Genomic DNA, 13,103 nt, shown 5'->3' on the forward strand with positions numbered 1-13,103 from the left:
AGGATGGGAGAGTGGAGAGCACCAGTTCCAACTGTCGCAGGATAGAGAGTGGAGAGCACCAGTTCCAACTGTCGCAGGATAGAGAGTGGAGAGCACCAGTTCCAACTGTCGCAGGATAGAGAGTGGAGAGCACCAGTTCCAACTGTCACAGGATGGGAGAGTGGAGAGCACCAGTTCCAACTGTCACAGGATAGAGAGTGGAGAGCACCAGTTCCAACTGTCGCAGGATAGAGAGTGGAGAGCACCAGTTCCAACTGTCGCAGGATAGAGAGTGGAGAGCACTAGTTCCCATTCTCACAGGACAGAGAGTGGAGAGCACCAGTTCAAACTGTCACAGGACAGAGAGTGGAGAGCACCAGTTCCCATTCTCACAGGACAGAGAGTGGAGAGCACCAGTTCCCTTTCTCACAGGACAGAGAGTGGAGAGCACCAGTTCCAACTGTCACAGGAGAGAGAGTGGAGAGCACCAGTTCAAACTGTCACAGGACGGGAGAGTGGAGAGCACCAGTTCCAACTGTCGCAGGAGAGAGAGTGGAGAGCACCAGTTCCCACTGTCACAGGACAGAGAGTGGAGAGCACCAGTTCCAACTGTCACAGGACAGAGAGTGGAGAGCACTAGATCCAACTGTCACAGGACAGAGAGTGGAGAGCACCAGTTCAAATTGTCACAGGACGGGAGAGTGGAGAGCACCAGTTCAAACTGTCACAGGACAGAGAGTGGAGAGCACCAGTTCAAACTGTCACAGGACGGGAGAGTGGAGAGCACCAGTTCAAACTGTCACAGGACAGAGAGTGGAGAGCAGCAGTTCAAACTGTCACAGGACAGAGAGTGGAGAGCACCAGTTCCCACTCTCACAGGACAGAGAGTGGAGAGCACCAGTTCCCACTCTCACAGGACAGAGAGTGGAGAGCACCAGTTCCAACTGTCGCAGGAGAGAGAGTGGAGAGCACCAGTTCAAACTGTCAAAGGACGGGAGAGTGGAGAGCACCAGTTCAAACTGTCACAGGACAGAGAGTGGAGAGCACCAGTTCCAACTGTCGCAGGAGAGAGAGTGGAGAGCACCAGTTCCAACTGTCGCAGGATAGAGTGTGGAGAGCACCAGTTCAAACTGTCACAGGACAGAGAGTGGAGAGCACCTGTTCAAACTGTCACAGGACAGAGAGTGGAGAGCACTAGTTCCAACTGTCTCAGAATGGGAGAGTGGAGAGCACCAGTTCAAACTGTCACAGGACAGAGAGTGGAGAGCACCAGTTCCCATTCTCACAGGACAGAGAGTGGAGAGCACCAGTTCCCATTCTCACAGGACAGAGAGTGGAGAGCACCAGTTCCAACTGTCACAGGACAGAGAGTGGAGAGCACCAGTTCCAACTGTCGCAGGAGAGAGAGTGGAGAGCACCAGTTCAAACTGTCAAAGGACGGGAGAGTGGAGAGCACCAGTTCCCACTGTCGCAGGAGAGAGAGTGGAGAGCACCAGTTCAAACTGTCACAGGACGGGAGAGTGGAGAGCAGCAGTTCCCACTCTCACAGGACAGTGAGTGGAGAGCACCAGTTCCAACTGTCGCAGGAGAGAGAGTGGAGAGCAGCAGTTCCCACTCTCACAGGACAGAGAGTGGAGAGCACCAGTTCCAACTGTCACAGGAGAGAGAGTGGAGAGCATCAGTTCCCACTGTCGCAGGATGGGAGAGTGGAGAGCACCAGATCCAACTGTCACAGGATGGGAGAGTGGAGAGCACCAGTTCCAACTGTCGCAGGATAGAGAGTGGAGAGCACCAGTTCCAACTGTCACAGGATGGGAGAGTGGAGAGCACCAGTTCCAACTGTCGCAGGATAGAGAGTGGAGAGCACCAGTTCCAACTGTCACAGGATAGAGAGTGGAGAGCACCAGTTCCAACTGTCACAGGACAGAGAATGGAGAGCACCAGTTCCAACTGTCACAGGATAGAGAGTGGAGAGCACCAGTTCCAACTGTCGCAGGATAGAGAGTGGAGAGCACCAGTTCCAACTGTCACAGGATGGGAGATTGGAGAGCACCAGATCCAACTGTCACAGGATGGGAGAGTGGAGAGCACCAGTTCCAACTGTTGCGGGATAGAAAGTGGAGAGCACCAGTTCCAACTGTCACAGGATGGGAGAGTGGAGAGCACCAGTTCCAACTGTCGCAGGATGGGAGAGTGGAGAGCACCAGTTCCAACTGTCGCAGGATAGAGAGTGGAGAGCACCAGTTCCAACTGTCACAGGATAGAGAGTGGAGAGCACCAGTTCCAACTGTCACAGGACAGAGAATGGAGAGCACCAGTTCCAACTGTCACAGGATAGAAAGTGGAGAGCACCAGTTCCAACTGTCACAGGATGGGAGAGTGGAGAGCACCAGATCCAACTGTCACAGGATGGGAGAGTGGAGAGCACCAGTTCCAACTGTCGCAGGATAGAGAGTGGAGAGCACCAGTTCCAACTGTCACAGGATGGGAGAGTGGAGAGCACCAGTTCCAACTTTCGCAGGATGGGAGAGTGGAGAGCACCAGTTCCAACTGTCGCAGCATAGAGAGTGGAGAGCACCAGTTCCAACTGTCACAGGATGGGAGAGTAGAGAGCACCAGTTCCAACTGTCGCAGGATAGAGAGTGGAGAGCACCAGTTCCAACTGTCACAGGATGGGAGAGTGGAGAGCACCAGATCCAACTGTCACAGGATGGGAGAGTGGAGAGCACCAGTTCCAACTGTCACAGGATAGAGAGTGGAGAGCACCAGTTCCAACTGTCGCAGGATAGAGAGTGGAGAGCACCAGTTCCAACTGTCGCAGGATAGAGAGTGGAGAGCACCAGTTCCAACTGTCACAGGATGGGAGAGTGGAGAGCACCAGTTCCAACTGTCGCAGGATGGGAGAGTGGAGAGCACCAGTTCCAACTGTCGCAGGATAGACAGTTGAGAGCACCAGTTCCAACTGTCACAGGATGGGAGAGTGGAGAGCACCAGATCCAACTGTCACAGGATGGGAGAGTGGAGAGCACCAGTTCCAACTGTCGCAGGATGGGAGAGTGGAGAGCACCAGTTCCAACTGTCGCAGGATAGAGAGTGGAGAGCACCAGTTCCAACTGTCACAGGATGGGAGAGTGGAGAGCACCAGATCCAACTATCACAGGATGGGAGAGTGGAGAGCACCAGTTGCAACTGTCGCAGGATAGAGAGTGTAGAGCACCAGTTCCAACTGTCACAGGATGGGAGAGTGGAGAGCACCAGTTCCAACTGTCGCAGGATGGGAGAGTGGAGAGCACCAGTTCCAACTGTCGCAGGATAGAGTGGAGAGCACCAGTTCCAACTGTCACAGGATGGGAGAGTGGAGCCACCAGTTCCAACTGTCACAGGAGAGAGAGTGGAGAGCACCAGTTCCAACTGTCACAGAAGAGAGAGTGGAGAGCACCAGTTCCAACTGTCACAGGACGGGAGAGTGGAGAGCACTAGATCCAACTGTCACAGGAGAGAGAGTGGAGAGCACCAGTTCCAACTGTCACAGGAGAGGGAGTGGAGAGCACCAGTTCCAACTGTCACAGGAGAGAGAGTGGAGAGCACCAGATCCAACTGTCACATTCCAATTCCCCCCTCCCTCACTGCCTTCCATTCCATGCACCTCTCAAACCAAGTTCCTGACTCACCACAATATTTTGCAAACCATCTCGTAGGTGCAACTACCTGTCCATCTTTCTGGTGGTCAATGCTGAAGTAAAATGATGGTTAGAAGCATTATTCCACCACACCTTCACTGTGTACCTGGAATTTCTAGGCTAGGGTCTCATAGATACAATTAACAAAGTATTCTGCAGTATGCAATAGATACTGCAATGAAGAAAAATATCATAATATCTGGTTTGTAAGACCTTCATTGGACTTTGAATTGAAGCATTCTCTACGTTCCACGATCCCACCCAACCATCATATAATTAGTCTGTAAATGTTAAGTCTTTCTGATGTATCTAATTTATGGCTGTTAGAGTTAGATTCTGCCTCTTCTGGAAAAAGAACCTGAGACATCACCTCAGGGGACATCCTTTATACACTTGGAAAGGGAACAAAGACAATAATGTCAAAATCGCCATGTCACTTAAATCAAAATCCATGTTTTTCCCATTGTCAGCTGAGCTTATTCCTGGGGTATGTGTTGATGCTTCCATTAACCTCTCTAATTAAAATCACTTAGGATCATAAGTACCGAGCTGAAGGAATAGCTTCAAGCTTTTTAACCAGTGTCAATTTTTGTTCATTCAATAGAATGTAATGTAACCTACTGTCCCACTGTGAAATTTGATTGCAAACCTGGATATGAACCAGTGTTCCATACTCATGAAGACAAATGTTGCCCAGGTTATACATGTGGTAAGTGTTACATTTCTCTCTAATCCAAGGTGGGTAACATTTTACCTTTGTCACTGAAACAACTTGAAATAACATGCTTACAGCCTGTACCTTAGCTGTAATTGAATTATTAATTTAATCACACATTTTTCTATTTTCAGAGCCAAAGCCAGTATGTGTGTACAATGGCATTGAGTACAAGGTAAAGCACATTGGGATATTTTCAGATATGATCTGTGGTTTCACACCTATTTCTCATTTTGTTCAGTGTACAGTTTTCATATTTCTATCTCGTTCTCCAAATTTTAACATCAAGAATCTCTGGAGATACAAACTCATTTAACGTCAGAACAGCACAAAATGTTGTGAGAAGTGAAACTGGAACAAGGCACATATTTTTTAATTTAAATATTAATTGAGTATTCAGGGGACTATAATTAGGATTTAATTAAAATAAATGAGTTGATAACTGTAGTCGCGCACAAATGGATTTCAAGCAAAGAAAGGAAATACCAGATGAAACTAAACCTCCATAGTTTTAATTAACTTTACCATATAGAATCTGACCGTTGCACTATATAAAAAATCCAGCACAATTTTAAACCATGTCTCAATTGAAACTTCACGTTTTTTTTTCAGCCAGGAATGTCTATTCCACAAGACACATGTAAGAATTGCAATTGTACCAATAAAGTGGATCCATCAACCAAGCTTAAAACTATTGAGTGTACCACTACTAAGTGTGATTCTCACTGTCCACTGGTAAGTATCCGACCCACAGATCATTAATGATTCTATTGCGGTTCTAAGATTCCAGAGAGACCCTGGTTCCAAACGATTCAAGGTTGACCCGTATTAGGGACAGTGATTTAACTTTATTCAGCACAAGCAAGATTTAATACATTACAGTATTCGAGCAGCAGTTTACAGAGTATCATTGAGACTTATATTACCACTTATACTCTGGGTAGAAGCCGCAACCATGAGTAAGCTGCATCCTGTGTCTCTTGTCTCTCATCTCTCTTCAGCTCCTGGGTGTTTCCTTGATTCTTTCTGAAATCTTCTACAATTTGTGGCGATTAAGATGCCCTTCTTAAACCCTTACTCTCATTCAAAACCTATGGAATCCTCCTGAACCAATCACTGGCTGACACCCAAACCCACAATCCAATCATAAAGATTGTATCATTGCAGCACCCTGGTTTATGCAGGTTCTAGTCTTATGACATTCTTACATCATCTGTTTTTTACCATCAAGACTCATAGCTGAGGTAGTTATGGCAATACAAACGGATTAAGTCTCCACAGGTTGAGATACGACCCATTGCTGTTGGCCTTTGCTTTTATAATTCACCGTGGATGTTGTAACATTCCTAAACAGTGCCGACTGCAGCTAATCTTGGTTCCCAAGCTAGCTGTACTCTGTCTCATCCTTACTTTTGGCTAATATCCAACCTTCACCCACAGCCTCACTATTTGACTATAGCAATCCTCTTTCTCACCCCAGGTTGTCTGGTTACAGCTTACTCACAGACTTTTAATTATAAGAAAAAGGGTTACATATCATATATAATTCAGGTTACCATTGTATGCAGTTGATGATTACAGACTTTTACATTTAATTCTTACTCACGATTATAAATCCATTACTGATGATCATAAGATACTGATGATTATAAGATAGTAAAGCAATTATTTCTAAAAACCAACTAATCGATGCTAATCTTACATAGTTGGTGAAAGGAGAGTAATCATCAATGTTCTGTCTGTTCCCCACAGGGCTTTGAGTATAAGAAATTGAAAGGACAGTGTTGTGGAAATTGTACTCAGGTTGACTGTATAATTGAGATGCCAAATAAGCCACCAGTAATTCTTCAGGTATGTATATTACATTTTGGAAGTCAATCACCACAATGATTGGCATCTACTTAAGGCCTTGAGGGGTTAGTTTTGAATGTGACATTCAACCATTCTGTTGTTTAAAGAGACTACTTGAAATATTTAGTGGATTCATCCTTGAACCACATTGTAACTCAAAATAAAGATTTATGTTTGGAATTGTCAACTGGCTTTGTTCAACAAAAAGTAAGATTTAATCAAAGGAACTGAATTGTAAAACAGAACAATTTGCACCATTTGGATCAAAAATGCAACATGGCCATAAATCAGGTGTAAGGAAGAAACCGTAAAAAATTGGAGATATGATTATTGCTAAGGGCATTGGGTGGGCATTTAAATTTAAAAGTCTCATTTCTCGACTGCAATCGATCAATACGTGAAAGCAGCCTATTTTAAAAAGGCCCTTTATTTTGGAACTTTATTGGGTGGTGCAGCTATTCCATTTATCCTGCTGCAAAGTGCCACAGCAGGTTCCCATAGTGCTCCCCCAAATTAAGGGGGCACCCCAGTTGGACTATAAATGGTGTGAGTGGCCTCCTGAAATATGTAAAGGAGTCCCTTGTGCCCAGCATGCAAGGGCACAAATGGTGTGAAATATGCCATTTGATGTATTTTCTTTATTTGCACAATATCATAATGTGCCTGCCCATTTGTGAATTTGTTTTTTATGAACCACACCTAAATCCTATGCAAAATCAAATTTTTCCCCTGTCTGCTCATATAACAACATTCCTATGGTGATTTGGGGGAAGAAATTCTGGGCCCAGCAATTAAGTAATTTGGGTTAAGCAGCAATGCCTCCAATGACTCTATCGCGACCAGATATGATCCCGCCCTACCACCCACCCCTCTTGCTCCTCGCAGAAGTATCAAACCCAGAGTAAAATTAGAAAATGTGTTTAATGAAGTCAATGATCCTTCTAAACATGCAGATTCATACCTATCTTACTAATCTTGGTGCACAATGTAGATTTTATCAAATTGCAATATCCCTTTTCTACTGAGCATAGTGGTTATGTTATTGGACTAGTAATCCAGAGGCCTGGACTCATGATCTGGAGTCGTGAGTTCAAATCCCACCACAGCAGCTGGGGAATTTAAATTCAGTTAATTAAATAAAACTGGAATAAAATGTTTGTATCAGTAATGGTGACCATGAAACTTTCAGATTGTCGTAAAAACCCATTTAATTCACTAATATCCTTTAGGGAAGGAAATCTGCTGCCCGGTCTGGCCTATATGTGACTTCATAAGAGTCAATCACAGCAATGTGTTGACTCTTAACTGCCCTCTGAAATGGCCTAGTAAGGCACTTAGTTGTACCAAACCGCTACGAAAAGCAATAACCACAAGGACTGCAGCGGTTCAAGAAGGTGGCTCACCACCACCTTCACAAAGGCAATTAGGGATGGGCAATAAATGCTGGCCTTGCCAACGATGCCCACATTGCATGAATGAATAAAACCTTTTCTACGTGAGTTATGTATGAAGCATTAGTTTATACTTTTAAAATCCTTTTTATTATGATATGTAATCCAGAACAGATTTGGACTGATGGAGTATATAATACACTTACTATATACGTTAAATGGATAAGGTAAATAAATTAAACTGCATCTTGGCATGTACACAATATCATAGGCATTTTGCATGCAATACCTAGGAGGAAAGGTACTTATTATACAGTGGAATGTTTTTGTAATTTTTCATAGTACATTAGTAATTGTGGCTTTGATTATTAGCACAATTTGTGATTTTACAGTTTAGGATGAGTTCACAGTATTAGAGTTTCTTATATGAAAGGAAACATAAATCATCCCTTTTGATATTCAATGCATATTGTTGTCATAAAGATCCACCGTTGGAGCCCAAAGCTCCAACATTTTTATGTAGTTATTTGCCATTAAAAAACTTTGTCTTTCCTATTATTGCACAGCCTGGAGCTACAACGTCAGATTCAAAGAACAACTGCACTAAATACGAGTGTGTGAAAATAGGGCCTCACTTTGTTCCAAACATCTATAATCAATGGTGCCCCCATCTGGATCATGATAACTGTGAGCCTGTGAGTGCAAAACAATTATATATTCATTTCTTTGAATAAAAAGAACAAAATATTCTCTGTAAAATTAAACGACAATGAGGTTTTGTTAGATTTGTGCTTTCAAATCATTTCATTTCTAATGTTTTACTCTCTGTGACAGGGAACGATACACATGGACTCAAATGGCTGTTGTCAGATTTGTAAGTAATATATTTAAACTATTATGAAACCTCTTTGTGGCTCTGAATTATGGTCACATTTATTTACAACACCAGATTTCGGATTGGTCACTTTGGGGGACAAGACACACCCAGCAGTTTCTCTGGAATGTGTAATTAGATGCAGCCTGCCTGAGTAATCAATTACTTTGAATTAATGTAATTAAAGCCATTCTGACTGCCAGGCTCCAGATAGAACAAAGCTCACATAGAACAGACAGGACTTGCGAGTTAAGATCTTCTCCCACCCCCCAAACAAGTTTCTGCTCCCTACATCAAGTTCCTAACTTTCCTCCCACTGCCCCCACATCCCCCCACCCCCCCCACGCCCACTCCGCCGAGTTCCTGACCTTTCCCACACATATCTAGAAGTCGGCCAGCAAAAGAAAACACGGTGACCATGGCAGTGCGCCCTCCCCTTTAAGGGACGCGGTGATATCAACCAGCACCATCAGGGGAATTTCCCCGCGTGGTGCAAAGTGGTCAACGCGCATGGCAATGACATCATCGGCGTACATGCGCCAGCCTGGGATGCGAATCGCAGGGTGCAGCGCTAACGGCATAACGTCCCCCAACTTCCGGGACAATTTGCCGGGAGGCACTATCGACCCCTTCCCCTGGGCGATAATCTCGTTGCACCCTCCAGAGGCACTGATAGGGCTATAAAAAAAGGCAATTTTGCTCCCCCGGTCTCTTGTATCTCTCTGCAGATTTAAAAAATAACACTTTAAAAATTATATATCAAACCAGATTTTGCTAAGTTTTTCTTTCTCAGTACAAAATCAGGCAATATTTTGAATATAAAATTCTCCGCTCATTATACTGTTATATTTATTGTATGCAATAATTCTGGCATCTGAATCAAACTCAATGAGCTCAATTATGATCAAAATTGCAGGTACTCCAAAGGCATGTAGCGTTTCACAAACCACAACCTATGTCAGCCACCACGGATGTCGATCTGCAGAAAAAGTGACGATGCCTTACTGCCAAGGGCGCTGTATGACCAAGTCTATGTACGTATAGAGAAACAGCAGAGTGAAGGCACTGAGTCTGAGAACAACATTAGAGAGAAGCACAGTCCAAGACAAACATCATGGAGTGAGGGGTAATTTGGCACAACATGAGATAGAGAGAGTCAAATATTAAGAGAAACATGAGATAAAGAGCACGGAGTCTGAAAAAACAATAGGGAGAGCGTGATCAGACAGGGAAAAACATCATGATTTGAGCACAGAGTCTGTGGGAAAAAAACAGGGAGAGAGACAGAGTGTGGGAAACAACAGGGAGGGAGCACCTAGTGTCAGAGAAATATCAGAGAGGAAGAGTGCAGTCTGTGGGAAACATTAACCAGATAATCAAGTCAAAGAGAAAATTTAGGGAATTGGCACCGTTTCTTAGAGAAACATTAGTGAGCAAGTGCACAACTTGGAAAGGACTATCATTGAGTTTGCAATCAATCTGGACAAAATTCTCAATCTGGGAGAACCACTGGGAAGAACAGCTTTGAGTCTGAAGTCACGTTGGGTATTATTTACTGGAAGTGAAAAAGAAAGCAATTCGGGACAGAGGAACAGCTCGAAGAGAAAGTTGGTGCAAAGCAAGATACAACTGAGATAGTGGCCGATTTTAACTGTCTCTGATTGCTTTGAAAGGTGCAGCTAAGATTGAGCGGCTCTATTTACAGCTCTATTGTTGCTGATCTGTGATTGGTGCTTCTGGTTTTGGTGGTGACTGAGGCTCCCACTGGATTTCGGCAGGTGAACCTGTTGGGAAGCAAGGGAGTTAATGGCCAGAAAGCTGACCAGTGACATTCAACTGAGTTCCAGCAGTCTGCCAAGCCTCTAACGAAGACTCCTGTCAGGATTGCTGTCTGCTCCCACTGGGCAAGAGCTAAAATCAGCCCAGTTATCTTAAATATATTTTATTTGGGGCAGGATTATCCTCACTGTTATATTGTTAGTCTGGTAATGTTCCAGCCTTGATTTCATTGTCAATCTTGTACTATGGCCCTGTGCTTGAATTGCTTTAGGTTTATAGATTTCATCCAAATAGAAAATGTGGTCAGGAGGCTGAAACTAGTCAACTGCTTCTCCGGTCTGGATTGTGAGGAGTTGACTGATTCTACAGCCTGGCTCCGTGAAGCATAGATATCTAGGGAGCCAGTGAGACAGTTGCTATTCATGGGGGACTCTAAGATCAAAAAGTTAAGCTTGTATGAGGGCAGAATGGCAGAAGTGAAATGAAAATCAGGCAGGTTCGATAACAGGCGATCTGTTTTGCTAGTTTACCATCCAAGCAGTGAAGTTAGAAATTATCTCCTATGTTTTTAGGCACGACTTGGAGTCCAGAACACTATGTTGTGTAAGGTGAATGACATCAAGGAGCTAACACACAGACTGTTGAGAGTTGTTTGGGGGAGCCAGTGGTCATATTCCACATGGGAACTAACTACACTTCACTTTCGATAAGGTTACAGTGGCAGAGCAGGAGCAGCTCTGAGGAAATTGACAGCCAAGGTTTTAATATGTTATTAATGTATTGCGCCATTGCACACAGCGACCCAAGCCCAAGTGTAGTCTTCAGGTGAAGCCGGGCTAGCGGTGGGGGAAATAGGACCAGTACTCATTTTGAAGTTAAACATTCTGTCCTTATTTTCATACATTTCTGTTATAAATTTATATGTCCACAATAATATTAGAAACAGCCTATGTGAACTTGTTATGCTGCAGTTACACCCTGGTGTCAGTAAGTCCTCTGTTTAAACTCATACATTATTTCCAAATTTTTACATTTCCATTACAATTTCCTGTGTTCGAAATGATAATGGACACTTAGTTTTGTAAATTTGCGACACTGGTGATGCTGCAGTGCCTCCACTGGGGCAGGGATTAATGACAGCAGGACATAGTTAGTTAAAAATGTGAAAAGAGAAATTTATAATCGAAGAAGTTGACAGGAAGTGCATGCAGATCTAATATTTTGAATATAGTACTAGTCAATAGATCGATAATTTATGTTTGTATATCTAGAAGCCTAGATATTTTTAAGTAATGTTTCCTCTTGGTTCTATGACAGGTATTCTGCTGAAGCAAATATGATTTCACATAACTGCACCTGCTGTCAGGAGTTATCAACCAGCAAGCAAAATATCACATTACTTTGTCCAGGTGGCACAGAAATTGAGTTCACCTACACCTACGTAACAGACTGCGGCTGTGTAACTACGAAATGTGAAAAACTCACCAAGCAGTTGCTGGAGCCTCCAGCTCATAAGGTGGTCTCCAGTAAATTGGAGAAGAATAACCGTTAGAAAGCATTAAAAATATGGGGCTCTTAGGTACCCACGTAAATGGGGACATTCACTAAAGAATTTTAAGGCATTGTCTCTACCTTTAAATTAAACACTGCAAAGTATTTTTTCCATCATTTCTCGTTCTTGTGATCAATTCAAAAGGTAGATAGAGCTAAAACATGTACTTCATCCTCTCTGGAACACAATCCCATACATCAACCTGCTGACTGACATGACACCACTGTTAATCACTGCCTACAACTATAGTTAGATTAAAAACAGCAATATGCTATTTCAGTGCTGTTTAGTTTGTGTCTTATTTTCATCTCCATGTTTCTACCTGTTGCCTTGTAAAGAAATGTACTTGTAAGAACAACTAAAAAGCTGTATTCGCAAGAGTTAGAGCTATGGTGGCAAATATCACAAAGATGGAGTTTCCAGTAACTGCATGTACAGTTACCATCTTAATAAAGTGCTTTAAATTGCAACTGTACATGAGGATGGCCATTGTAATGTGGGCAATAAATAAGCAGCGTTATGTTCGAATCTAGATCTACATGGCCCACGATCTCGGACTGTTCCTTCAGGTTGCTGATAAATGAAGTGTCATCTCACCCTTGCTTTTCATGCTTGGTATTTGTCCATGCATTCTGAGGACAAGTAAATCTCCTTTCTTCAAGCTTTTCTGTGAGCTCTTAGTCTCAATGTAATGGTCAATAAAAGCAAATCAACTACATTTGTTGTCTGAGCTTTCATGAATTGACGTGTTTTATCTCTGTACATCAAGCCCTGCATTCTATTGGACAGTGGATTCAACATTAGATATGTACAAGAAAATAATCATCTGTTTATGAGGTTTAACTCTCAGGCTACTGAGCATGTCAAAAGAGCTGTTGCTTTAACCGGACATTTCTGTTGGGCCAAGATACAACAATAAATTAAAGCACTCTTCTTTCAGCTCTGGGGTTTTTCCCCAAACTGCTGAGATTAAAATCTCTTCCTGCTGGCTGTAAGAGGCTGGAGCTACTTCATAGCTCAACTATTTCATGACTAGATTCAGTTCAGAGTGCTGCAGGCAACTGGACAAATACAAGAGATTATTGAAGCATGGAAAACAGGTTAATAATTAATGAAATCCAGGCCACATGCCTGCCTCCACTCCTGTTTTGAGCTTGACAAAGGATGCCAACCCTAACGGGTACAATAACATTTACATTCTAACTGTTAGAAGCTACTCAACAATAAACCTGGCATCAAAACACATGACTTAAAACTACATTCCACACCCAAACAAATACAT

General features: G+C 43.3%; 1 protein-coding gene across 1 annotated transcript in view; it reads left to right on the forward strand.

Moving 5' to 3' along the window:
- LOC139279613 (mucin-2-like) overlaps positions 1-12,539 on the forward strand; it is a 442,102-nt gene extending 429,563 nt beyond the window's left edge. The window contains exons 83-90 of the mRNA XM_070898728.1: positions 4,264-4,368; positions 4,509-4,549; positions 4,987-5,109; positions 6,127-6,225; positions 8,183-8,311; positions 8,451-8,490; positions 9,407-9,524; positions 11,587-12,539. Of these exons, the coding sequence (XP_070754829.1) occupies positions 4,264-4,368; positions 4,509-4,549; positions 4,987-5,109; positions 6,127-6,225; positions 8,183-8,311; positions 8,451-8,490; positions 9,407-9,524; positions 11,587-11,821 (890 nt within the window). The 3' untranslated portion in view covers positions 11,822-12,539. The remainder of the gene's footprint in view (positions 1-4,263; positions 4,369-4,508; positions 4,550-4,986; positions 5,110-6,126; positions 6,226-8,182; positions 8,312-8,450; positions 8,491-9,406; positions 9,525-11,586) is intronic.
- Positions 12,540-13,103: the final 564 nt, after the last annotated feature.

This window comes from Pristiophorus japonicus, chromosome 14, assembly GCF_044704955.1.
Source record: "Pristiophorus japonicus isolate sPriJap1 chromosome 14, sPriJap1.hap1, whole genome shotgun sequence".
NCBI classification, from domain to species: Eukaryota; Metazoa; Chordata; class Chondrichthyes; family Pristiophoridae; genus Pristiophorus; species Pristiophorus japonicus.